This window comes from Salmo trutta, chromosome 36, assembly GCF_901001165.1.
Source record: "Salmo trutta chromosome 36, fSalTru1.1, whole genome shotgun sequence".
NCBI classification, from domain to species: Eukaryota; Metazoa; Chordata; class Actinopteri; order Salmoniformes; family Salmonidae; genus Salmo; species Salmo trutta.
Window position 1 is genome coordinate 21161859 of NC_042992.1, and position 27870 is coordinate 21189728.

Consider the following 27870-nt stretch of genomic DNA (forward strand, 5'->3'; position numbering starts at 1 on the left):
GTTTGGAGATTTGAATGATGTATTACACCACTGTCACATTTAGCTTTTTTGCATTGACAGCCCTTAACATTTTCTCTCTTTGATGTCAGAAATACTACTTGTCTTCCTCCTTCCCCTCTTGTGAGGGACTAAAATTCACATAGTCTTATGGGTGGGGCTGCAGCTAAGAAAATTAAACTAATGCAATGTGTTGCCAACCTTGTGGACAACCACTCCTACATGGTGTCATGTGATTATTATACATTTTACAGTTCACATCAACTTTGTGGCAGGCTACACAAGTCAATACTTGCAGAGTACATGGCTGATACAGTAAGCAATCTTATTTATCTGGTTGAGTTGGGATAATTACAAGTTTAATTTAATGTAAATGACAATTTGTAGTAATAAGCAGCATAATCTTTATTGTTGCACTTGCAGGGGCTTTTTGAAAGGTAAGCTTCTTAAAGTTTTCAAACAATATGTATAATTTTGAAAATGTAGATTACATTGTAACATTTTATATTAGCATAGTTCTATGTTTTGATTTGGTCAAATTAAAATAACCAGATTTATTGATAAAGTTAAGTGAAAAGTTGTCATAATCTGTTAAACATCTTGTTACAAAAATCAAATAGTAGTCTAATTTCATGATCTTGTAACTTTTTTAAGTAAGAGAAATCATCAAATTAAGATCTTCCCACAGAGTAATGCTTCCATCAAATTACAAAGTGGTCGAATCAAGAATGGTCAGGTGTAGATTTTCTGAATATTTTGTTGACTATCTCAGGGCAGCAGACTTTCGAAGGAAGGATGATTTCAAAACAAATGCAGCAAATATCATTGGCAGAGTGGTGAAACTGTGTGCAACTCATGATGATACGCACATTATAACATTAGCAGAGGAGGTATGTATTGGATGTCAATTGTGACTGAGTTTAAAGGGATAATTTAAGATTTAGGCCCTTTATCTACTTCCCCAAAGTCAGATGAACTAGTGGGTAACATTTATGCAGTGGTGGAAAAACTACCCAATTGTCAAACTTGAGTAAAAGTAAAGATACATTAAAAGAACATTACTCAAGTAAAAGTGAAAGTCATCCAGTAACATACTACTTGAGTAAAAGCTAAAAAAAAATACTTAAGTACCAAAAGTAAATATAATTGATCAAATGTACTTAAGTATCAAAAGTAAAAGTATAAATCATTTCAAATTCCTTATATTAAGCAAATTGGACAATTTTTTTTTTGTCCTGCTAAGCATTCAAAATGTAACGAGTACTTTTAGTTGCCAGGGAAAATGTATGTATATACATTATTTTCTTTAGAAATGTAGTGAAGTAATAGTAAAGTACAGATACCAAAAAAAATGACTTAAGTAGTACTTGAAAGTATTTTTACTTACGTACTTTACACCACTGCATTTATTTATCTATGTGCAGTTTGAGTGAAGTCGCTAACTAGCGTAAGCACAATTGTAAACTAGTGTTAGCATTGGTTTGCAACTTCCTCTATACTGGACAGAAATACACAAAAATAGTATCCACAACTTCGTCTGACTCTGGGGAAGTAGATAAATGGCCTTATTGCCAAAATGACCACTATCCCTTTTACACTTTAAAAGTACAGACTCAGATATGGATATCATACACTGTAGGTACATTTACATTTTAGTCATTTAGCAGACGCTCTTATCCAGAGTGACTCACCGTAGTGAATACATACATTTATTTTACATTTTTTGATTTTTTGATTTATAAAAAAAAAATTTAAATGTTGTTTTATTTTTTTTGTACTGGCCCCCCGTGGGAATCAAACTCACAACCCTGGCGTTGCACACACCATGCTGGCGTTGCAAACACCATGCTCTACCAACTGAGCCACAGGGAAGTTGGATGATATATGGTATATTATGCTGTTTTGTAGGTTAATCAACTTTTTTATCCCACCTTAAAGGAAACAAGTACGAGAAATGCTCTTGAAAGATTTTCACACTTGCCCGAGAGCTCTTCTTTGTGTACGCCTAATCAGCATCATTCACACCCTCCTAAGCCATAGCCGCACCCATCTCTTTAAGAATTCAAATGTAAATGCATGTGAATCAACGTTGCATTGTCCTTCAGAAAGAAGTCGCTCTACATTCTAATACTGAGCTTTCTTGATAGCACCAGTTGTCCATAGGTGAATCTTTCCAAAAATCAGCAGTAGCAAATTGTATCTACTGTATACAATGACCAGGCAAGCCCCCCATTTACAGACACAAGCTTGTGACATGAGAGACCAATCAGGACTCATCTCTTGGCATGTCCAACCCCTTTATTATCTCAGCCAATCATGGTTAGCCAGGAAGGATCCTATCTTTCTTGGAAAGTATTCAGACTCCTTGACATTTTCCACATTTACAGCCTTTTTCTGAAATGGATTAAATTGCATTTTTCCTCATCAATTTACACACAATACCACATAATAACAAAGCAAAAACAGGTTTGTAGATTTTTTGTGTGCAAATGTATTAAAAATAAAAACAGGTAATTTCACATTTACATAAGTATTCAGACCCTTTACTCAGTACTTTGTTAAAGCACCTTTGGCAGAGATTACAGTCTCGAATAATCTTGGATATGACGCTACAAGCTTGGCACACCTGTATTTGGGGCATTTCTCCCATTCTTCTCTGCAGGTCCTCTCAAGCTCTGTCAGGTTGGATGCACAGCTATTTTCAGGTCTCTCCAGAGATGTTCGATCAGGTTCAAGTCCGGGCTCTGGCAGGGATATTCAAGGACATTCAGAGACTTTGCCTGAAGCCACTCCTGTGTTGTCTTGGCGGTGTGCTTAGGGTCATTGTCCTGTTGGAAGGTGAACCTTCACCCCAGTCTGAGGTCCTGAGCGCTCTTGAGCATGTTTTCATCAAGGATCTCTCTACTTTGCTCCGTTCATCTTTGCCTCAATCCTGACTAGTATACCAGTCGCTACCGATGAAAAACATCCCGACAGCATGATGATGCCACCACCATGCTTCACCATAGGGATGGTGCCAGGTTTCCTCCAGACGTGACACTTGGCATTCAGAGAATCTTGTTTCTCATGGTCAGAGTCCTTTAGGTGACTTTTGGCAAACTCCAAATGGGCTGTCTGGCCCTCTACCATAAAGGCCTGATTGGTGGAGTGCTGCAGAGATTGTTGTCCTTCTGGAATGTTCTCCCATCTCCACAGAGGAACTCTGGAGCTTTGTCAGAGTGACTATCGGGTTCTTGGTCACCTCCCCCGTTTGCTCAGTTTGGCCAGGCGGACAGCTCTAGGAAGAGTCCTGGTGCTTCCAAACTTCTATTTAAGAATGATGAAGGCCACTGTGTTCTTGGGGACCTTCAATGCTGCAGAATTGTTTTTGGTACACTTCCCCAGATCTGTTCCTCTACACAATCATGTCTTGAAGCTCTATGGACAATTCCTTCGACCTCATGGCTTGGTTTTTGCTCTGACATGCACTGTCAACTGTGGGACCTTATATAGTGTTTTAACAATAGACAGGAGTGTGCCTTTCCAAATCATGTCCAATCAATTGAATTTACCACAGGTGGATCAAGTTGTAGAAACATCTCAAGGATGAATGGAAACCGGATTAACCTGAGCTCAATTTCGAGTCTCATAGCAGAGTCTGAATACTTATGTAAATAAGGTATCTGTTAATATTTAATACATTTGAAAATTCAAAAAACGTGTTTTTGCTTAGTCATTATGAGGTATTTTATGTAGATTGAGGATTTTAAAAAAATGTAATCAATTTTAGAATAAGGCTGTAACGTAACAAAATGTGGGGAAAAATCCAGGGGTCTGAATACTTCCCAAATGCACTGTAGCTCAGTACTTTCTCCTTAGCTAAACTAGGCTAATAATTTAACATGTTTATTCATATTTATGGACCGGTTATGTTCCCCAGCCAGAGATCCAAAAGTTGTTGCTCAAACAGAACAGGGAAGATCAGATAAAGGATTATTTTTCTAGAAATCAAATAGGGAGAGCCAACTAAAAGGTGTTGACCCTCCACATCTCTCAAGACAACTGGAGTACTGGGCCAGCCACTCTTAACACCTTCCGACTAACGAGATGGACAAGCCTGCACAAGTGTAAGACATACTGACAAGCAAGGTGACACCAATCGGGGTCCTACGTGCAACCTCAAAATATAAATGGAAAAACAATAACCTGTTACACCTTCCCCCCTAAGACAATAATTATTTCCTCTATTTTTGTTGCACAAGTTCTCACCACCAACCACTTCCATTTCACAACATGATCAACTTAAATGCATCACTACCTAATGCGTCACCTTCTCCAATATAAACATGGTTCTATTGGCTGTCAACAACTAAATGAAATACAAAACTGGCACTTTAAAAAAAATATATATATTTATACACAATTTTTTATAGTTGCCTACAACTCAAAAGTTTTGAGAAACGGGTAAAATCGTGTACGTTTCTATAACTCTCGTCCCCTTGGAACAAGCCCAAACAAAACAGAACTCCTCTCCAAAATGGCAAAACATGCAGTCAAAATAAATTGAGCCAGGGCAACACAAAAACATATTGACTGCCCACCTTTGAAAAACAATTAGCAACCAAGTTGTCCTTACCGCTGACATGTCTGAAGTCAAGGGGAAACTCCTGCAATGTAAGGCTCCAGTGATTCCATACAAGTTTGTAATTAAGGCGCATGAAAGTTTAACTTTTCATGAAGGCATTTCTGCCAACAACACTCTTTTTAAATAGCCATACTGTGAAGTAGGAACTAGCGTCAAATGCCTCCGATCTTGAAACCGGTCACAATTGACTTATTCACTTAACTGTCCATTTGTTTTATTGAATATTCACTCATTCATTCTAGCTGATAGGATTGTTAGATTGGATTGGCTGCCATGGTTCAAGAACCAGTGCAGTCCATTTGTATTATATTGTACAACAGCTGATGAAACTGTAAACAAAAAATGTAATCAGTTTTATTCCCTGATACAACCTAGACAGGACCTTGTAATTAGCAAGTTTGCATGGGTGGGAGTTCCGGCTTGCCTGGTGACATCCCCAGATGGTAAATTGATTAATATACCGATAGCAAAGAGTTCCGAAAACTCTGCCAATTACAGCTAATTTTCCCCTCCCCACTCAGACCACTCCCAGATAGTCCTATCAAAATTCTTGCTTTCGAGCAATAGTTTTTTGCTAAAAAGCTATTTTTGTCCATTTGAATGAAACTATTACAGTAAGGTACTTAACTGTTACACAGATATTATTTAGTATTGATATAAAAACTGCTGCAATGGGCCTTTAACACAGCAGTGTCCATGAAAACATTGGATATGAGATTTCCTTTCACTATTGCAAGAGTTCAGGAGCGGTGGTTGACAAAGGTTGAATGGATGATTTGGAGGAATGGATTTTATTTTCTTAACACATACAGGATAAAAGGAACATTCTTTAAGACAAGAAAGGAATGCCAACAAACATTTCAAGAAGAATGGGTTGCTTAGCTAATTACTGACAGGTGTGTCTGCAAGTCCTGCCTCTGAGGTATTGGATTGAGTGTGGTGATTGGCTCGCACTTTGGCTGGGCCAGAGCCTGGCTGTGACATCAAAAGTATGACAATAAGAGAAAGGTAAATGCAGTATTTATTCCTTTTTTCGGATGGGAAAAAAAGCAGTCTCGGCTACAATACTGGACAGTTATCGCAGGCAATGCTACCAAATACTAATTGAGTGTATGTAAACTTCTGACCCACTGGGAATATGATGAAAGAAATTATAGCTGAATTAAATCATTCTCTCTACTATTATTCTGACATTGCACATTCTTAAAATATACTGGTGATCCTGACTGACCTAAAACAGGGAATTTGTACTAGGATTAAATGCCAGGAATTGTGAAAAACTGAGTTTAAATGTATAAGTTTAATTCAATAAGACAAAAGTTTAAGTGTATTTGGCTAAGGTGTATATACTTCCGACTTCAACTGTACAACTGACCCCAGTGGGTCACACTCAATTAGTATTTGGTAGCATTGCCTTTAAATTGTTTAACTTGGGTCAAACGTTTCGGGTAGCCTTCCACAAGCTTCCCACAATAAGTTGGGTGAATTTGTCCCAGTCCTCCTGACAGAGCTGGTGTAACTGAGTCAGGTTTGTAGGCCTCCTTGCTCGCACACGCTTTTTCAGTTCTGCCCACAAATTCTCTATAGAATTGAGGTCAGGGCTTTGTGATGGCCACTCCAATACCTTGACTTTGTTGTCCTTAAGCCATTTTGCCACAACTTTGGAAGTATGCTTGGGGCCAATGTCCATTTGGAATATCCATTTGCAACCAACCTTTAACTTCCTGACTGATGTCTTGAGATGTTGCTTCAATATATCCACAATTTTTCTTCCACATGAAGCCATCTATTTTGTGAAGTGCACCAGTACCTCCTGCAGCAAAGCACCCCCACAACATGATGCTGCCACCCCCGTACTTCACGGTTGGGATGGTGTTCTTCGGCTTGCAAGCATCCCCCTTTTTCCTCCAAACATAACGATGGTCATTATGGCCAGACAGTTCTATTTTTGTTTCATCAGACCAGAGGACATTTCTCCAAAAAGTACGATCTTTGTCCCCATGTGCAGTTGCAAACTGTAATCTGGCTTTTTTATGGCGGTTTTGGAGCAGAGGCTTCTTCCTTGCTGAGCGGCCTTTCAGGTTATGTTGATATAGGACTTGTTTTACTGTGGATATAGATACTTTTGTACCTGTTTCCTCTAGCATCTTCACGAGGTCCTTTGCTGTTGTTCTGGGATTGATTGGCACTTTTCGCACCAAAGTACATTCATCTCTAGGAGACAGAACGCGTCTCCTTCCTGAGCGGTATGACGGTTGCGTGGAAACTTCTACAGCCATGTCATTTTCTGGAATTTTCCAAGCTGTTTAAAGGAACAGTCAACTTAGTGTATAAACTTCTGACCCACTGGAATTGTGAGAGTGAAATAATCTGTCTGTAAACAATTGTTGGAAAATGACTTGTGTCATGCACAAAGTAAATGTCCTAACCGACTTGCCAAAACTATAGTTTGTTAACAAGAAATTTGTGGAGTGGTTGAAAAACGAGTTTTAATGACTCCAACCCAAGTGTATGTAAACTTCCGACTTCAACTGTACATATTATACTCTTACAAACAAATACAAGAACATGTTTCAGTATAATACAATATGCTAAAAACAAGTTTTAAAAACAAGTAGATTTATCAACAATGTCTGTTGATAACGAAAAGGCTTTTGACAATCTTGAATGGCCTTTTCAATTCAAAACTTTGGAAGCCTTCAACTTTCCAGCTGAAATAATACATTTCATAAAAATAATATATATGTACATTCTACATTATAGAATAATAGTGTAGACATCAAAACTATGAAAAAACACATGGAATCATGTAGTAACCGATAAAGTGTCAAAATATATTTTAGATTCTTCTAAGTAGCCACCATTTGCCTTAATGACCGCATTTCCAATAGTCTTGAAGGAGTTCCCACATATGCTGAGCACTTGTTGGCTGCTTTTCCTTCACTCTGCGGTCCAACATCCCAAACCATCTCAATTTGGTTGAGGTCGGGTGATTGTGGAGGCCAGGTCATCTGATGCAGCGCTCCATCACTCTCCTTGGTCAAACAGCCCTTACACAACCTGGAGGTGTGTTGGGTCATTGTCATGTTGAAAAACAAATGATAATCCCACTAAACGCAAACCAGATAGGATGGTATATCACTGCAGAATGTTGTGGTAGCCATGCTGGTTAAGTGTGCCTTGAATTCTAAATAAATCACAGACAGTGTCATCAGCAAAGCACACCCACACCATCACAACTCCTCAATTTTTCACAGTGGGAACCATACATGTGGAGATAATCTGTTCACCTACACCATGTCTCACAAAGACACAGTGTTGGAATACATTCTAAAATTTGGACTCAACAGGCCAAAAGATTTCCACCGGTCTAATGTCCATTGCTCGTGTTTCTTGGCCCAAGCAAGTCTCTTCTTCTTATTGGTGTCCTTTAGTAGTGGTTTATTTGCAGCAATTCGACCATGAAGGCCTGATTCACGCAGTTGCTTCTGAACAGTTGATGTTGAGACGTGTCTGTTACTTGAACTCTGTGAAGCATTTATTTGGGACGCAATCTGAGGTGCATCTCTAATGAACTTATTCTCTGCAGCAGGGGTAACTCTGGGTCTTCCTTTCCTCTGCCGGTCCTCATGAGAGTCAGTTTCATCATAGAGCTTGATGGTTTTTGCGACTGCACTTGAAGAAACTTTAAAATTATTGACATTTTCAGCATTGACGGACCTTCATGTCTTAAAGTAATGATGGACTGTCGTTTCTCTTTGCTTATTTGAGCTGTTCTATTTTACCAAATATGGCTATCTTTTGTATACCACTCCTACCTTGTTACAACACAACTGACTGGCTCAAACGCATTAAGAAGGAATGAAAATCCACAAATGTACTTTTAACAAGGCACACCTGTTAATTGAATTGCATTCCAGGTGACTACCTCATGAAGCTGGTTGAGAGAATGCCAAGAGTGTGCAAATCTGTCATCAAGGCAAAGGGTGGCTACTTTGAAGAATCTCAAATATAGAATATATTATGATATGTTTAACACTTTTTTTGGTTACTACGTGATTCCATAATTGCTATTTCATAGTTTATGTCTTTGCTATTTTTCTACAATGTAGAAAATAGTAAGAATAAAGAAAAACCCTTGAATGAGTAGGTGTGTCCAAACTTTGACTGGTACTGTATGTCCTATAGCAAAAATATACACAAATTATACGTTATCTGATGAAATTGCTTTCAAGAGGGGCACAAGACAGGGATGCCTTCTCTCCCCCCTCCTGTTTGCACAGGCAATTGAACTGCTAGCAGAAACAATTAGACCGGACCCAAACGTAAGGTATCATTATTGGTATACATGAATATCAACTTAACTAATTTGCCAACAATCTCTTGATATATCTGACTAATATTGAAAACTCAATGCCTCCCTTGTTAAAATATTTTCAGAATACTCTAAAAGAATAACTCATGATCTACAGTAATTCTTTAAGTGGACCACAAAAATGATTGAATATCTAGGATGCTTAATAAGTGACAACACATATATAAAGATAACTTTATCCCATTACTCAACAACATGAAAGCAGATCTAATTAAATGGCTTTCCATAAATCTTACAGGTGCAGTAGAATAAACCTCTTTAAAATGGCATGGCTCCCAAAGGATTTATATTTATTGTCAGTAATACCGATTACCCCACCGAAGACATTCTTTAAAAAATTACACTCGACCATAACCGACTTTATATTGGAAAATAAAACTAATAGAATAAATACGAAAGTTTAACATGTCCCTAAGTCTGAGGGTGGTTTTAATCTTCCAGACATGGAATTGTATCAACTCACCACCCAAGGCTTTTTTTTTTACTTGCGACATATTGTTAAATGCACTAAAGAGCAACAGTGGTTACATATTGAAGATGCACATGCTCATCCCTAGAATATTTGTTTTCAAAGGATGGAGCTAAGAACATTAACAACTTAAGAACACTAAACCAATATGTCAGAAAATGTAACGGATTCTACAAGAAACTATATCAGACCCTAAAATAACAACCCTATGGAATAATCCTTGGATAGCTTTTCAGAGTTCGCACAAACTAAAGGCATAGAAACTGAAAATGACTTGGTAATAGGAAATACAATTATTTCCATGACAGAATTCAAAAGGAATTTTGGACTGACCAATGAAGACATTTTCAAGTACATGCAACTCAAAAGTTTTATGTTAAGAAATTTCGATCTGAAATCTTTTGGACATCAGAGCAATGTTGAGGGAATTCTATTGGAGTCAGAAAAGCATACTGATATGATAGGTAAGATATACAAAACCTTGCGGAGAGCCTATCAAACTGACAATCTCCTATAAAAAAATATGAACTATTGGAACCAAGACCTAAGAATAACTGATATTGGCAATAGATGCAGGGTGTTTTGGAACATGACAAACAAAATGACAGTTAACAAAAATGTACACGTAAAGGGATACTTTGGGATTTTGGCAATGAGACCCTTTATTTACTTCTCCAGAGTCAGCTGAACTCGTGGGTTCCAATTTTATGTGTCTTATGTCCAGTATGAAGAAAGTAAGATATAGTTTTGCGAGTTAATGCTAACTAGCAATAGGACAATGACTGGAAGTCTAGCTAGCATTGCACTAAGGAGGTTTAGTTCAAGAACCAAAAGTAGTTTGTTGTTGTGGCATTAATCTCTTTGAAGAGATAATTTTAAGATGTTTTCAGTGTGAACAGTTACATTGTTTACAAACAATACAAAACAAACTTAGATTTTTGGTTGTGATGGTGCAAGACAGTTAAACTAATCTCATGAGACATTTCAATAATCAATGGCAATAAAACGTATAATCACCAAAATGGGTGTACTAATCCCAGACTGGAGCTTTAAGGCATTTAGTCATATTCATACAAATTAAGGGTTATAATTAATTCAAATACAGGAAATCTTACAGGCTGGCTTTAACATCATGTTTTTAAGATGCTTCATAGCATCTTTTTCCTAGGTAACATACATGTACGAAAGTGTTCTCCGGAAATGATCTTGTCAAGCGGGATGCTGGAGATAGTGAGGGAAGTGTTTCCTAGACCACTGGCGAGTTACAGCACGGAACTGCCTCGTCGGACCCCCTTCTCCTGTCTACTAGAAATGGTTAGTGTTTCTTAACTTAAGGTTCTTAAAAACTAAATAAAGGAACTTACACTGCCAACAGACCTACATCCCTGCATCTCATTGCTTGCTTGTCTCTGAAGATAGGCGGGGTTGGGCCTGGTCGATCCCTGCTGGAGGACCAGTAGGGGGCACTCTTTTTGCTGGTGTAATGGAGATCCAAATGTCCCCGACTCTGTTGTCACTAAAGATCTCCTGACACCTATCACAAGAATATATGTTTTAACCCTGGTTTCTGGTTAAATTCCCAAACTAGTTATACCATCATTACCACCTAATAACCCCAGCTTCCAATTGTGTTACGAAACCACCTATCTAGTCTGTTTGAATGTGTGCATTGATGTAAGAAGTTAGCATATCAGGATTGGGCTCAATTCAGAAGTTTGGAATTGACTCCCATTCAACTCATGAGTTGAAATTCAAATTAAATTAGCCACACACCATATGATTAAGAATTTGAGTTTGAAGCAGCATTTAATTCCGTGCAATTCAAAGGAAATTCACTTAGTCATAGAACATGAAAGTTTATTTGGAGAGTCCAGATAGTATGACCATCTGTAGAGCATATACAGACGGACTATCTGTTGATAAGCAACTGCTTACTAAGGTTACGCCTAGAGTTAGGTTTAAGGTAAGGGTTATGGTTAAGGTTAAGGTAAGAAGCTTAGGGTTAGGATAAGGGTTAAGTTTAGGGATAGGGTTCGTAGATAAACTCAGCAAAAAAATAAATGTCTCTTTTTCAGGACCCTGTCTTTCGAAGATAATTCATAAAAATAAAGGGTTTAAACACTATTTCCCATGCTTGTTCAATGAACCATAAACAATTAATGAACATGCACCTGTGGAATGGCCGTTAAGACACTAACAGCTTAGATGGTAGGCAATTAAGGTCGCAGTTATGAAAACTTAGGACACTAAAGAGGCCTTTCTACTGACTGAAAAACACCAAAAGAAAGATGCCCAGGGTCCCTGCTCATCTGCGTGAACGTGCCTTAAGCATGCTGCAAGGAGGCATGAGGACTGTAGATGTGGCCAGGGCAATAAATTGCAATGTCCGTACTGTGAGACACCTAAGACAGCACTACAGGGAGACAGGATGGACAGCTGATCTTTCCTCTCGCAGTGGCAGACCACGTGTAACAACACCTGCACAGGATCGGTACATCTGAACAGCACACCTGCGGGTCAGGTACAGGATGGCAACAACAACTGCCCGAGTTACACCAGGTACGCACTATCCCTCCATCAGTGCTCAGACTGTCCACAATAGGCTGGACTGAGGGCTTGTAGGCCTGTTGTAAGGCAGGTCATCACCAGACATCACCGGCAACAACGTTGCCTATGGGCACGAGCCCACCTTCGCTGAACCAGACAGGACTGGCAAAAAGTGCTCTTCACTGACGAGTCGCGGTTTTGTCTCACCAGGGGTGATGGTCGGATTCACGTTTATCGTCAAAAGAATGAGTGTTACACCTTGGCCTGTACTCTGGAGTGGGATCGATTTGGAGGTGGAGGGTCTGTCATGATCTGGGGCGGTGTGTCACAGCATCATCGGACTGAGCTTGTTGTCATTGCAGGCAATCTCATTGCTGTGCGTTACAGGGAAGACATCCTCCTCCCTCTTGTGGTACCCTTCCTGCAAGCTCATCCTGACATAACCCTCCAGCACGACAATGCCACCAGCCATACTGCTCGTTCTGTGCATGTTTTCCTGCAAGACAGGAATAACAGTGTTCTGCCATGGCCAGCGAAGAGCCCGGATCTCAATCCTATTGAGCACGTTTGGGACCTGTTGGATCAGAGGGTGAGGGCTAGGGCTATTCCCCCCCAGAAATGTCTGGGAACTTGCAGGTGCCTTGGTGGAAGAATGGCGTAACATCTCACAGCAAGAACTGGCAAATCTGGTGCAGTCCATGAGGAGGAGATGCACTGCAGTACTTAATGCAGCTGGTGGCAACACCAGATACTGACTGTTACTTTTGATTTTGACTCCCCCTTTGTTCAGGGAAACATTATTCCATTTCTGTTAGTCACATGTCTGTGGGACTTGTTCAGTTTATGTCTAAGTTGTTGAATCTTGTTATGTTCATACAAATATTTACACATGTTAAGTTTGCTGAAAATTAACGCAGCTGACAGTTAGAGGACGTTTCTTTAGTTTGTTGAAGTTTAGTTTGTTGAAATGTTACTAATAGTCTGAAGAGGATCTACAGATGGACTATCCAAATAAAGTGCTACTGAGAGTTTAATTGAATCTGACAGGACACACTTCCAGATACCAAAGAATATAACACTTTTTTCTCTGGAAAGAATGTTGATATACTTTTTTAATCTTCGTGTTTAGAATAGCCATATTTCCAACAACCATTTAATTTATTTGGCTTCTTTTTGAAGGTCTCCGGGTCAACTTGAGGGTTAAACTAATGCATTCTGGGAAATATGGTATCTTCCCTGCATTTAACTAAATGTTAATAATTAATTAAATATATTGACTTAGTGTATTTGCATACAGGTTTTGTTTTCCTTGATCATTCATTTTAATCAATAGTTTCATCAATATTTTATATGCATGTATATCATGATATGTTGTATGTTTTATGTACAAGATGTGTATTTCTCCATCACGTTATTAATTACCTCCCCTGTATCTGTCACTTCTCCAGTTTCTTTCCCGAGTCAGCATTAATGTTGTCATGTGTCCCTTGTCCAGACTGTCAGGGTATGCGTGTTGGGCTGTAGGAAGTCAGGCGCAGGAGAGCAGATAGTTGGTAGCAACACGGAGCCTTTTATTTTGCGACCCAAAAGCACACGGCACAAACTAACACGAAATACAAATAAGGGTTTAACATAACCCAGCCTAACGTGCGCATACATGAACAGATAAAGAATACCACACAAAGACATGGGGAATACAGAGGGTTAAATACACAACACATAATGAGGGAAATGAGAACCAGGTGTGTGTGGAAAATGAGACAAAACAAATGAAAAATGGATCGGTGATGGCTAGAAGACCGGCGACTTCGACCGCTGAGCACCGCCCGAACAAGGAGAGGCATCGACTTCGGCAGAAGTCGTGACACAGACACTGTTCGTGTTTTGTTTCCTGCCTGTTTATTCATTAAATATTCGCTCCCTGTACTTGCTTCTCGTCTCCCAGCGTCTGTCCGTACACTACCGGTCTATTTACTTTCGAGCACGGCTATTGAATGAACAGTGGATCAATGTTAGCCTAAAATTTGTTGTGTCGCAGGAATAAACCAGTCATGTCAGAAAAGTAGAGACATGCCCTGCAATATGATAATGATTTAGGCCTATATAATGAAATTAAAACATAGATATTAGGTGACATGCTGCTATATGATCTCCTTACCAATGGCAAATGCATATTTTTTTAAATCATTAGGCCTATGTTATAATATTTTTATTAGCCTACCATTATTAGAATTCCTGTGCATCAAACACATACATTTCCCGCAAAATAACAATGTTTGCTTGTAATACAGGTGAACAACTACTAGAAGTTGTGCATACACATGGTCTGAGCTTTGTGTGGAGATGTGCACACTTTCCCGTCAAGTTCAAAATGAATAAATACCAACCTTTGCAGGAAAACTGGCACATGCAAAGTTTACAGTGTTTTTTGTGCACATACACCTTTAATAAATGAGGCCGTGTACCTAGGAGTACCTAGGAGACAGCTCAGTCTTGACTCTCTTAGTCGGCCAGTCCAAGCAGTCCAAAGTGGTGGTAACCAAAATAATGATATATACAAAAAGGAAAACACAAAGGCATGCGCAAACAAAATATTTACACACAAAATGTGGCAAAGCTTGCAACATTGGCTCATTCAATCTTTCTAAACTATTCCCCAGATTATTGCTGTAGATGATAATGAGTTCTCATTTAACTGGCTTGGTAAAATACAGGTAAAATAAATATGCTTATTTCTCATGTGCTCTTTACAACAGGGATTTGTTTTGCTCTGTTTGAAAATGGGCATACCATATGGAATTACTTCAACCGAGAGCAGTGACTTCTTATACTTTAATGTACTGTACATTAGAACTGGTCAAAGTAACTAAAGTTAGTATTTTAATTTTGATAGTCATATGTTTGCAGGTTGTCACCCTGAAGAACAATGACAGGGATATCAAAGACCATCTGTCCAATCTCATCACAGAATTGGGTTTGGTTGGTGATCACAAAATGATCGCGGCAACAATATGCGTCTCCTACTACACTGATGACCAACATAAACCAATGTTTCATTACTATGGGGCATCTTTGTCCAGCACTGGGTACAAGGAACGAAAGATCCTGATTGCCTCATCTTGTGTACACACATGGCACCATTATGTGTCACTTGCTGTTATGGAAAAAACACCTGTAACATTTATGAGGCCAGTCAGATGCAGAGCTTTTAGTGTGGATAGCATCCATACAGAAAAGGCACCTTGCCAACCCTGCCGTGAGCTCTTCATGCTCGAGCACGCAGATCCTCCGACTGGCAACAACATCTATGGTAATTGCGCTGAGGTGGAGAGCCTGAGCAAATTACTCTGGAATGAAGAACGGCTCAGATGGGTAGGAGATCATACCGAAAACAGACAGATAATGAGAATAAAAGGTAAGGCAAGAAAAACCTTGTTAAACAGATTGAAAGAGTTTGGTCTTTTGTCCTATAATACCAACAGAGTGTTTCGGCCTCCACCTACCAAGAAGATATAATATGGCATTTTGCTATTTTTCACAATTATAACATTTGATGTATCCTATTTAAATTGTTTGCCTTACAAGTTAAATTAAGTATACCCCTATATGTGTAGTCCTAAAATTGAATTGCTTTGAAAGGTTTTCTTTTGTATACCTCTTTATAAGTCACATTAAAATGTTTTTTTCCTAATTTTCACTATTTGTTTTCATTCTAGTTGACTGTAAGCATAATATAAGAATGTAAAACTTTGTTAGTCTGGTCTGGGTCTCTGTCTACAAAAAGAATAAAATAAAAATTATAGTTTTTCTTTGCAATGATTGTATTATAATGTTTTATACTGTAAGAAATGGTAGCCATCAATCCCAGTCAGCACTACTGGCTAATTAAAGTGCTGTAGATGAAAGATGCACACTGTATTATTTGTATGTATTATTCTGTATCTTGCGTGCCATTTTACATTGTTCAGTAAGTGCTCATTTCAGAAGCGCTTTTGGTTACTATGTTTTCTATGAAAGGTGATAAATAAAGTCTATTCATTTTATAGAGATTTCTTTTCTAATCCTACAATCTTCCCCAATTCAGATAATAAGCACAAGACATCGGTGTAACGTAAAAACAATGTGTAAGACCATGACAAAAAGAAAGATGAAAAATAACAAAAGAACTACTGCTAATTACACGTTCCAAACCAGACTGAAGCTTTTTCACCTGTATTGTAAGATGCAGTATTTAGTGAAATTGGACACAAGGGAGAAATTACTATAAGGAACCATAGTTAGCTACAGAACATGAGTAACTTTACTATAGCCTGTGTTCCTGTTGCTATGTCTAATGTACCATAAGGTATACTGTATGGGGATCAAAAAACTGAAATTTTACATTTACATACGTTTTCACCCTTTACTTAGTACTTTGTTGAAGCACCTTTGGCAGCGATTACAGCCTCAAGTCTTCTTGGGTATGATGCTACAAGCTTGGCACACCTGTATTTAGGGAGTTTCTCCCATTCTTCTCTGCAGCTTATCTCAAGCTCTGTCAGGTTGGATGGGGAGCGTCGCTGCACAGCTATTTTCAGGTCTCGCCAGAGATGTTCGATCGAGTTCAAGTCCGAGTTCTGGCTGGGCCACTCAAGGACATTCAGAGACTTCGCCCGAAGCCACTTCTGCATTGTCTTGTTGGAAGGTGAACCTTTGACCCCAGTCTGAGTTCCTGAGCACTCTGGAGCAGGTTTTCATCAAGGATCTCTCTCTACTTTTCGCCGTTCATCTTTCTCTTGATCCTGACTAGTCTCCCAGTACCTGCCATTGAAAAACTTCCCCACAGCATGATGATGCCAGGTTTTCTCCAGACGTGACGCTTGGCATTCAGGCAAAATAGTTAAATCTTGGTTTCATCAGACCAGAGAATCTTGTTTCTCATGGTCTGAGAGTCCTTTAGATGACATTTGGCAAACTCCAAGTGGGCTGTCTGGCCCTCTACCATAAAGGCCTGATTGGTGGGGTGCTGCAGAGATTGTTGTCCTTCTGGAATGTTCTCCACAGAGGAACTCTGGAGCTCTATCAGAGTGACCATCAAGGTTTGTGGTCACCTCCCTGACCTTTGCCCTTCTCCCCTGATTGATCAGTTTGGCCGAGCAACCAGCTCTAAGAAGAGTCTTGGTGGTTACAAACTTCTTCCATTTAAGAATGGAGGCCACAGTGTTCTTAGGGACCTTCAATGCTGCAGGCATTTTTTGGTACCCTTCCTCAGATCTGTGCCTCAACACAATCCTGTCTCGGAGTTCTATGGACAATTCCTTCAACCTCATGGCTTGGTTTCTGCTCAAATGTGGGACCTTATATAGACAGGTGTGTGCCTTTCTGCTCCCGCTTTCCCTCTCTGGTGCTCGAGGGTGCCAGACTGCCTTCATTGTGCACACCGCTTCCCTGTGGCTCAGTTGGTAGAGCATGGTGTTTGCAACGCCAGCATGGTGTGTGCAACACCAGGGTTGTGGGTTTGCTTCCCACGGGGGGCCAGTGAAAAAAAAAAAAATGCATGAAATGAAATGAAAGTGACATAAGTGATATTTAGTCTAAATGACTAAAATATAAATGTGCGCGCTGCTGTGCAATATTGGACTCACCTGGATTCCATTACTTTGTTGATTACCCCCTCTATATTGGTCTGCTCCTCACTTTATTCCCTGTATCAACATTAATGTCGTTATTTTCCCCCTGTCCAGACGCTGTTCCTGTCCTGTTTCATTAAATGTTCACTGTCACGCCTACACCCGCTCTCCCTCGGCGCCAGGCTCCCCAGCATTACACACTTCTGCCACCAACAGTACGCACACCTGCCTTTCCCTGTCACGCACATCAGCGTATTATTGGACTCACCTGGACTCAATCACCTGTTTATTACCTCCCCTATATTTGTCAGTTCCCCATCTCTGTTCCCCAATGCTGTATTAATGTTCGTGTGTCTTTGTATACCCGTGTGCTGACACTGTTCCTGCCCTGTTACCTGTCTGTTCCTCATTAAATGTTCTACTCCCTGTACCTGCTTCTCGTCTCCCAGCGTCTGTTATTTTCCAAATCATGTCCAATCAATTGAATTTACCACAGGTGGATCTCAATCAAGTTGTAGAATCATCTCAAGGATGATCAATGGAAAGAAGAGGCACCTGAGCTCAATTTCGAGTCTCATAGCAAAGGGTCTGAATGCTTATGTAGATAAGATGTCTGTTTATATTTTGTATAAATTAGCAAAAATGTCTTAACTTGTTTTCACTTTGTCATTATGAGGTATTGTGTGTAGATTGATGAGGATTTTTTTTATTTAATTCATTTTAGAATAAGACTGTAACGTAACAAAATGTGGAAAAGGGGAAGAGGTCTGAATACTTTCTGAATGCACTGTATTATGTTACAGGTTTTATCTGATTCAGATTTTCAATACAGAAAACCGAAAATTTCAGTGTGACAATTTAACATTTAATGTGTATTTTTTAGGACTGTCAAAGTTAACATATTAATAATGCACTAACACATTCCTTTTTTTTTATGGCATGATTTTTTGTTCACCGGTTAATTGCATCTTAATTTCCTCTCTGCAAGGACCCTTTTAAGTGCACGTGTTTCTGCACAGACCCTTTTAAGTGCAACACACAACAACAAACACACACTGGTTGAATCAACATTGTTTCCACATCATTTTAATGAAATTACACTGATCCAATGTAGAATAGATGTTGAGTTGACATCTGTGCCCAGTGGGCACACTTTTTATTTAACCGTTATCTTACCATGTAAGTTGACTGAGAACACATTCTCATTTATAGCAACGACCTGGGGAATAGTTTCAGGGGAGAGGGGGATGAATGTGCCAATTGTAAGCTTGGGATGATTAGACAGCCGTGATGGTATGAGGGCCAGATTGGGAATTTAGCCAGGACACCGGGGTTAACACCCCTACTCTTACAAAAAGTGCAATGGGATCTTTAATGACCTCAGGACACCCGTTTAACATCCCACCCAAAAGACAGCACCCTACACAGGGAAGTGTCACTGACCAATCACATTGGGATAGTTTTTAGACCGGAGGAAAGAGTGCCTCCTACTGGCCCTCCAACACCAGCAGTATCTGGTCTCCCATCCAGGGACTGACCAGGACTAACCCTGCTTAGCTTCAGAAGCAAGCCAGCAGTGGGATGCAGGGTGGTATGCTGCTGGCTTTGTGCCATATGCTGCTGGCTTTGTGCCATATGCTGCTGGCTTTGTGCCATATGCTGCTGGCTTTGTGCCATATGCTGCTGGCTTTGTGCCATATGCTGCTGGCTTTGTGCCATATGCTGCTGGCTTTGTGCCATATGCTGCTGGCTTTGTGCCATATGCAGTCAGTGTGCACTCGGTTTTGACAGCGTCGTCTGTCTCTATTGTGGTGCACTGTGGGTGCAGGTTTGAGCAGCAATGTTTAAGGAAAACTTACATAAACTTCAACCATTAACAAATTACCATGTTTTTATTTAGAAAACAGCAAAAAAATCAAAATAATTTGTACAGAAGTAGCTAGCTAGTTATGCTAACGTCATGTTTACAATGCCATGGCCGCTTGATTCAACTACCTTCCTCTCAATGATTTTAATCAGAACAGGATATCCATTCCATTTAGCTACTGATTTTGTTGTAGTTCTCAGGTCAAAAGAGTTAAGCATATGATCCTAATTCTAGTAGTGTAGTGGAGGGTATAGGCCATATACTGCCTTATTCTTCAGTGGGCTTTGCGTATACTCACATCTTTATCCCCACATGCATATCAAAGTATTGTAGTGGAGGTATACAGCATATCAATTAATAAGGCCGATGGAACAGATCAGAATGTTTAGCTTAAAATTTTGAAAAACTATTATTTCTTCACATTTTAACCACAGTAGTGTCTAGGATCAAGAGGAACCAGTCAGTTTCTGTCAGCTCTTGGTTGAGTGCCCAGACATCATGGCGTCATTCTACACACACAGAACAGTTAGAACAGGCCTCTATTAATGCACACACACTTTTCTAAGTTATATGAGTTAGTTTAATAAACTATCTCAAGCCCAATGCCTAGACTTAAAGATAGATATTGTAGTACACAAGCATTAGTAAGGTTTAACAGAAAATGCCCTCACATTTCTCAGACCTCAAAAGTCTGAGAATTTCTGACCCAATTGACAGCCTCATATATCTATTTCAATAGTAGGCCTACTATTAGACAACTTGCACAGTACAGCTTAGGTTGGCCTGACTGTGAAAGACCAGTATGATATTTATAATTTAATTCAGAGCACATTCAGACATTCTATGTTGTGCAAAATTAGAGTATTACACACTTCTCCAGGCACAAGTACACCACTGATCCCAATTATAGTAGTAGCAGCTCGTGACTAGTTCATGTTGAAGAACATGGATAAATAGCCCAGGCTAGATCTAATAGCTGTATTATATTTGACATGAACTCTGACCTGGCTGATCTGCTGTTATTGGAATTCATAACACTGTTGGACAGGTTTGAAAGCTCTTTGTATCAATAGACCCAGTTATTATTTTCCTACACTCTTAGAAAAAAGGGTTCCAAAAGGGTTCTTCGACTGTCCCCATGGGAGAACCATTTTTGGTTCCAGGTAGAACCCTTTTTGGTTCCAGGTAGAAATCCTTTGGGTTCCATGAAGAACCCTCTGTGTAAAGGGTTCTACATGGAACTCAAAAGGGTTCTACCTGGAACCAGAAGTGTTTTACCTGGAACCAAAAAGGGCTCTTCAAAGGGTTCTCCAATGGGAACAGCCAAATAACCCTTTAAGGTTCTGGATAGCACTTTTTTAAGAGTATATAGTCAACCCTCCAATCAGAAATTGGGGGAACACTCATTTAGAATGCCTGAAACTTTAACAGTACTTGAGTGGGTGTGTGTCCGCAGGGGCGGACTTAGTGATTTGAAGGCCCGAGGCAGAGTCCAGTTTGAGGCCCCACCCCCCTTCCTAATTTTTTTAATGGGGTTTATAGTAAAACATTAAATCACTTCAAAAAGTAGGTTACCTTCACACGTTCATCCAAAATAATTCCAGCAACTGAACAGTGCACTGTGCACCCGGCAACTTTCCTTAAATTCGGAAGTGGCTGAAAATATCTCACTGGAAAAAGTATTCGAGCGAGTGAAACAGCTCTCCTCTGTCTAACTATATGTAGCCCATATATCTGATGCTGTCTGGCCAAAAAGAGTGTGACATACCATACTCTTGTTGGCCAGATCGCATCAGATACATGGGTTACACATACAGTGAGGGAAAAAAGTATTTGATCCCCTGCTGATTTTGTACGTTTGCCCACTGACAAAGAAATGATCAGTCTATCATTTTAATGGTAGGTTTATTTGAACAGTGAGAGACAGAATAAAAAAAACAGAAAAACGCATGTCAAAATATTATAAATTGATTCGCATTTTAATGAGGGAAATAAGTATTTGACCCCCTCTCAATCAGAAAGATTTATGGCTCCCAGGTTACTTTTATACAGGTAACGAGCTGAGATTATGAGCACACTCTTAAAGGGAGTGCTCCTAATCTCAGTTTGTTACCTGTATAAAACACACATGTCCACAGAAGCAATCAATCAGATTCCAAACTCTCCACCATGGCCAAGACCAAAGAGCTCTCCAAGGATGTCAGGGACAAGATTGTAGACCTACACAAGGCTGGAATGGGCTACAAGACCATCGCCAAGCAGCTTGGTGAGAAGGTGACAACAGTTGGTGCGATTATTCGCAAATGGAATTAACACAAAAGAACTGTCAATCTCCCGCGGCCTGGGGCTCCATGCAAGATCTCACCTTGTGGAGTTGCAATGATTTTGAGAACGGTGAGGAATCAGCCCAGAACTACACGGGAGGATCTTGTCAATGATCTCAAGGCAGCTGGGACCATAGTCATCAAGAAAACAATTGGTAACACACTACGCCGTGAAGGACTGAAATCCTGCAGTGCCCGCAAGGTCCCCCTGCTCAAGAAAGCACATATACATGCCCGTCTGAAGTTTGCCAATGAACATCTGAATGATTCAGAGGACAACTGGGTGAAAGTGTTGTGGTCAGATGAGACCAAAATGGAGCTCTTTGGCATCAACTCAACTCGCCGTGTTTGGAGGAGGAGGAGGAATGCTGCCTATGACCCCAAGAATAACATCCCCACCGTCAAACATGGAGGTGGAAACATTATGCTTTGGGGGTGTTTTTCTGCTAAGGGGACAGGACAACTTCACCGCATCAAAGGGATGATGGACGGGGCCATGTACCGTCAAATCTTGGGTGAGAACCTCCTTCCCTCAGCCAGGGCATTGAAAATGGGCCGTGGATGGGTATTCCAGCATGACAATGACCCAAAACACACGGCCAAGGCAACAAAGGAGTGGCTCAAGAAGAAGCGCATTAAGGTCCTGGAGTGGCCTAGCCAGTCTCCAGACCTTAATCCCATAGAAAATCTGTGGAGGGAGCTGAAGGTTTGAGTTGCCAAACGTCAGCCTCAAAACCTTAATGACTTGGAGAAGATCTGCAAAGAGGAGTGGGACAAAATCCCTCCTGAGATGTGTGCAAACCTGGTGGCCAACTACAAGAAACGTCTGACCTCTGTGATTGCCAACAAGGGTTTTGCCACCAAGTACCAAGTCATGTTTGCAAAGGGGTCAAATACTTATTTCCCTCATTATAACTTCTCTCGGGCAGGTGGGACGCAATCGTCCCACCCACGGGTTCACACTATTCAACAGCCATTGAAAAATCAGAGCGCCAAATTCAAAACCACAAAATGTCATAATTCAAAGTTCTCAAACATAGGACTATTTTACACCATTTTATAGATACACTTCTCCTGAATCGAACCACGTTGTCCGATTTCAAAAAGGCTTTACAGCGAAAGCAAAACATTAGATTATGTTAGGAGAGTACATAGACACAAATAACCACACAGCCATTTCCCAAGCAACTAGATGCATCACAAATACCCAAAACACATCTAAATGAAGCACTAACCTTTGACGATCTTCATCAGATGACACTCCTAGGACATCATATTACACAATACATGCATTTTTTGTTCGATCAAGTTCATATTTATATAAAACAACTGCTTTTTACATTAGCAGCTACCCCTCACGTGAATGCGCGCCAATGAACTGATGTCCTTCCCTGGGTCACCAACTTCCCCACCTTCTTGTTCGCTCTCTGTTCATCATAGACGCCTCAAACAACTTTCTAAAGACTGTTGACATCTAGTGGAAGCCCTAGGAAGTGCAAAATTAACCCTAACTCACTGTGTATTCGATTGGCAATGACTTGAAAGGACTACAAGCACCAGAATTCTCACTTCCTGGTTAGATTTTTCTCAGGTTTTTGCCTGCCATATGAGTTCTGTTATACTCACAGACATCATTAAAACAGTTTTAGAAACTTCAGTGTTTTCTATCCAAATCTACTAATAATATGCATATTCTAGTTCATGGGCCTGAGTAGTAGGCCGTTTAATTTGGGTACATTTTTCATCCGGCCGTGAAAATACTGCCCCCTACCCTAGAGAAGTTAAAATGCAAATTCATTTATACAATTTTTGACATGCGTTTTTCTGGATTTTTTTGTTGTTATTCCGTCTCTCACTGTTCAAATAAACCTACCATTAAAATTATAGACTGATCATTTCTTTGTCAGTGGGCAAACGTACAAAATCAGCAGGGGGTCAAATTGGAATTTATAGTATTTTGTTAATATTTTTGAATATTCGCGCCACTCTCTGCCATTGGATGTTGCTGATATTTGCGAGGGGTTCCGCTAGCGGAACGTTTGTCCTCAACAGGTTCCGCTAGCGGAACGTCGCACCAATATCCAATCGTAGAGTGTGGTGCGAAATACAAATACCTCTAAAATGCAATAACTTCAATTTCTCAAACATATGACTATTTTACACCATTTGAAAGACTCTCGTTAATCTAACTACGTTGTCCGATTTCAAAAAGGCTTTACAGCGAAAGCAAAACATTAGATTATGTTAGGAGAGTACCCAGCCAAAAAGTAATCACACAGCCATTTTCATGCAAGCACATATGTCACAAAAACCAAAACCACAGCTAAATGCAGCACTAACCTTTGATGATCTTCATCAGATGACACTCCTAGGACATTATGTTATATAATACATGCATGTTTTGTTCAATCAAGTTCATATTAATATAAAACAACTGCTTTTTACATTAGCATGTGATGTTGAGAACTAGCATACCCACCGCAAACTTCCGGTGAATTTACTAAATTACTCACGATAAACCTTCACAAAATACATAACAATTATTTTAAGAATTATAGATGCAGCCCTCCTTTATGCAATCGCGGTGTCAGATTTTAAAATAGCTTTTCGGCAAAAGCACATTTTGCAATATTCTGAGTAGATAGCTCGGCCATCACAGGCTAGCTAATGTGACACCAACTACGTTTGGTGCACACTAAATTCAGAATTACTATAAGAAAAATTTGATTACCTTTGCTGTTCTTTGTCAGAATGCACTCCCAGGACTTCTACTTCAACAACAAATGTTGTTTAGGTTCCAAATAATCCACAGTTATTGTTGCGTCAAAAGACAGGTATTCATATTCAAGGCCTTCACATTTTCAACTGATTTCAAAGATAAAACACCAACAGGGGGCGAAAGAGTGTATGCATTGTGGAACCCATCCTTAGCTTTTGTTTCCCTGGGGAACATATATACTGGTGCACCTTTGTGATAGCAGGTGGTGAAATGTTTGATGAAAAAGCATTTCACTGGAAGTCCTTCATGGAAGAGGAGACTCTCATTCATACACATTCAGCTCATTTAGGATTCTGGAGACTCAACCGGTAGACACATGGACATGGTTGTGTAAAATTGTTGCCAGTTAGGTGTTTTATTTGTGTTGAGAATTGAGACCAATTGTCTAATTTAGTATATAGTATAATTTAGATAATATGACTACATTGAGATTATATATTTAATTTGAAATGACCTTACTTGAAGTAATGTATATTTCTTTTTATGTTTTGCCTTTAAAGGTTATCAACCTAACTAACTAACTAATTAATTAACGAACTAACTAACTGACTAAATAAAGAAAATAAGTCAGAAGAAAATTGAGTTGTCCCTTGCGTCCTTCAGTCCTTAAAAACCTGTTGGGGCTAGGGGGCAGTATTGAGAATTTTGAAAAAAATATGTGCCCATTTTTAACTGCCAACTACACCAACTCAGAAGCTAGGATATGCATATTATTAACATATTTTGATAGAAAACACTCTGAATTTTCTAAAACTGCTTGAATGGTGTCTGTAAGTATAACAGAACTCATATGGCAGTCAAAACCCTGAGACAATTTCTAACAGGAAGTGTGTATCTGATGTGTTGAATTACTTTTAAGCCTATGCCATTGAAACACACAGGGACTTATTAATCATTGAGCACTTCCTACGCCATCCACTAGATGTCACCAGTCTTTACAAAGTGGTTTGAGTCTTCTACTGTGAAAACTGACCGAACAAGAGACTTGGAACGTTGGTCATTAGCGGATGGCCGATACTACTCTGGCGCGCGAGTGCATGTTTGGGTACTCTCGTTCCAATATGTTTTAAAAGAGAATGCAATTGTCCGCCTTGAATATTATTGAAGTTCTGATTGAAAAAGGCCATAATGATTTATGCTATACAACGTTTGACATGTTTGAACGAACGTAAATATTATTTTTTCCCTCTTTGGTGAAGACAAGTCCGGCAGGCGTCGTTCATGTTTTTGAGTAGCCTACAGGACGCGCTAACAACATGGAGCTTTTTGGACATACATTATGAGCTTTTTCGAACAAAACTACATTTGTTATGGACCTGGGATTCCAGGAAGTGCCTTCTGATGAAGATAATCAAAGGTAAGGGAATATTAACATAGTATTTTTGATTTTAGATCTCTCCAACATGGCGCCTAGTCTGTATAGCAAAGCCTATTTTTCTGGGCGCAGTACTCAGATTATTGCAAAGTGTGATTTCCCAGTAAAGTTATTTTTAAATCTGGCAATGCGGTTGCGTTCACGAGATGTTAATCTATAATTCTTTGAATGACAATATAATATTTTACCAATGTTTTCGAATAGTAATTATTTAATTTGTTGTGCTGATTGACTGGCGGTATTGGAGGGAAAATGTTTCCTCAACATCAACGCCATAGTAAAACGCTGTTTTTGGATATAAATATGAACTTGATAGAACAAAAAATGCATGTATTGTCTAACATAATGTCCTAGGAGTGTCATCTGATGCAGATTGTCAAAGGTTAGTGCATAATTTTAGCTGGTTTTCTGCTTTTGGTGACGCCTGTCTTTGCATCGACAAAACATTACACACAGCTATTTTCAATGTACTGTCCTAACATAATCTAACTTTATGCTTTCGCTGTAAAGCCTTTTTGAAATCGGACAACGTGGTTAGATTAAGGAGATGTTTACCTTTCAAAGGGTGTAAGATAGTTGTATGTTTGAGAAATTTGAATTATGACATTTAATTGTTTTCAAATTTGGCGCCCTTGATATTTCACCTGCTGTTGATAGGGTGTACCAGGGGTGGGACGCTTGCGGTTCTGACTTAGAATATATGGACAACTACAAATACCTAGGTGTCTGGTTAGACTGTAAACTCTCCTTCCAGACTCACATTAAGCATCTCCAATCCAAAATTAAATCTAGAATCGGCTTCCTATTTCACAACAAAGTATCCTTCACTCATGATGCCAAACATCCCCTTGTAAAACTGACTATCCTACCGATCCTTGACTTCGGGGATGTCATTAACAAAATAGCCTCCAACACTCTACTCAGCAAATTGGATGCAGTCTATCACAGTGCCATCCATTTTGTCACCAAAGCCCCATATACTACCCACCACTGCGACCTGTTTGCTCTCATTGGCTGGCCCTCGCTTCATATTCGTCGCCAAACCCACTGGCTCCAGGTCATCTATAAGTCTTTGCTAGGTAACGCCCAGCCTTATATCAGCTCACTGGTCACAATAGCAGCACCCACCCATAGCACGCCCTCCAGCAGGTATATTTCACTGGTCACCCCCAAAGCCAATTCCTCCATTGGCTGCATTTCCTTCCAGTTCTCTACTGCTAATGACTGGAACGAACTGCAAAAATCACTGAAGCTGAAGACTCATCTCCCTCACTAGCTTTAAGCACATAGCTCATCTGTAAATAGCCCATCCAACTACCTCATCCTCATACTGTTATTTATTTTAGTTATTTTGCTCCTTTGCACCCCAGTTTCTCTACTTGCACACTTATCTTCTGCACATCTATCACTCCAGTGTTTAATTGCTATATTGTAATTCTCACCACTATGCCCTATTTATTGCCTTACCTCCCTTATCCTACCTGATTTGCACACACTGTATATAGACCTTTTCTATTGTATCATTGACTGTATGTTTGTTTTTTCCATGTGTAACTCTGTTGTTTGTGTCGCACTGTTTTGCTTTATCTTGGCCAGTTCGCAGTTGTAAAGGAGAACTTCTTCTCAACTAGCTTACTTGGTTAAATAAAGGTGAAATAAAAAAATGAATAAATAAATGGGCAGGGTTGAAGCGGAGCCTTGACTTCCTGCAGGGGTGGAGAGAGAGACGGAACATGCTGAACACTAAACCACATTCTGAGAAGCAAAAGCCTTCCATTTCACCACAACCCGTCCACACTGTGAAACACACCCCTGCAGCTTTGCAATGCTCTCTCCTCTCATTGCCTCTCCATTACCCCCTCTCCTCTTTTTTCTCTCCTCTCCTCAGGTCTCTGCAAACATAA

At 39.7% G+C, this 27870-nt stretch overlaps 1 protein-coding gene across 1 annotated transcript; it reads left to right on the forward strand.

Annotated features, from left to right (window-relative positions):
* Positions 1-124: 124 nt before the first annotated feature.
* Positions 125-27870, forward strand: LOC115175440 (uncharacterized). Its single transcript, XM_029734670.1, has 6 exons — positions 125-312; positions 421-434; positions 770-887; positions 10609-10779; positions 14920-15098; positions 27855-27870. Exons 1-6 carry the CDS (start codon positions 148-150, stop codon positions 27868-27870), a joined length of 663 nt encoding a protein of 220 aa, XP_029590530.1. The 5' UTR covers positions 125-147.

Excerpts from the sequence above, each read along its gene's own strand:
- LOC115175440 (XM_029734670.1), top strand. The coding sequence starts at position 148 with ATGGGTGGGGCTGCAGCTAAGAAAATTAAACTAATGCAATGTGTTGCC. Across the intron at positions 888-10,608 it reads TTATAACATTAGCAGAGGAG|ATGCTTCATAGCATCTTTTT; the intron begins GTATGTATTGGA and ends CATGTTTTTAAG. Across the intron at positions 10,780-14,919 it reads TCTCCTGTCTACTAGAAATG|GTTGTCACCCTGAAGAACAA; the intron begins GTTAGTGTTTCT and ends ATATGTTTGCAG.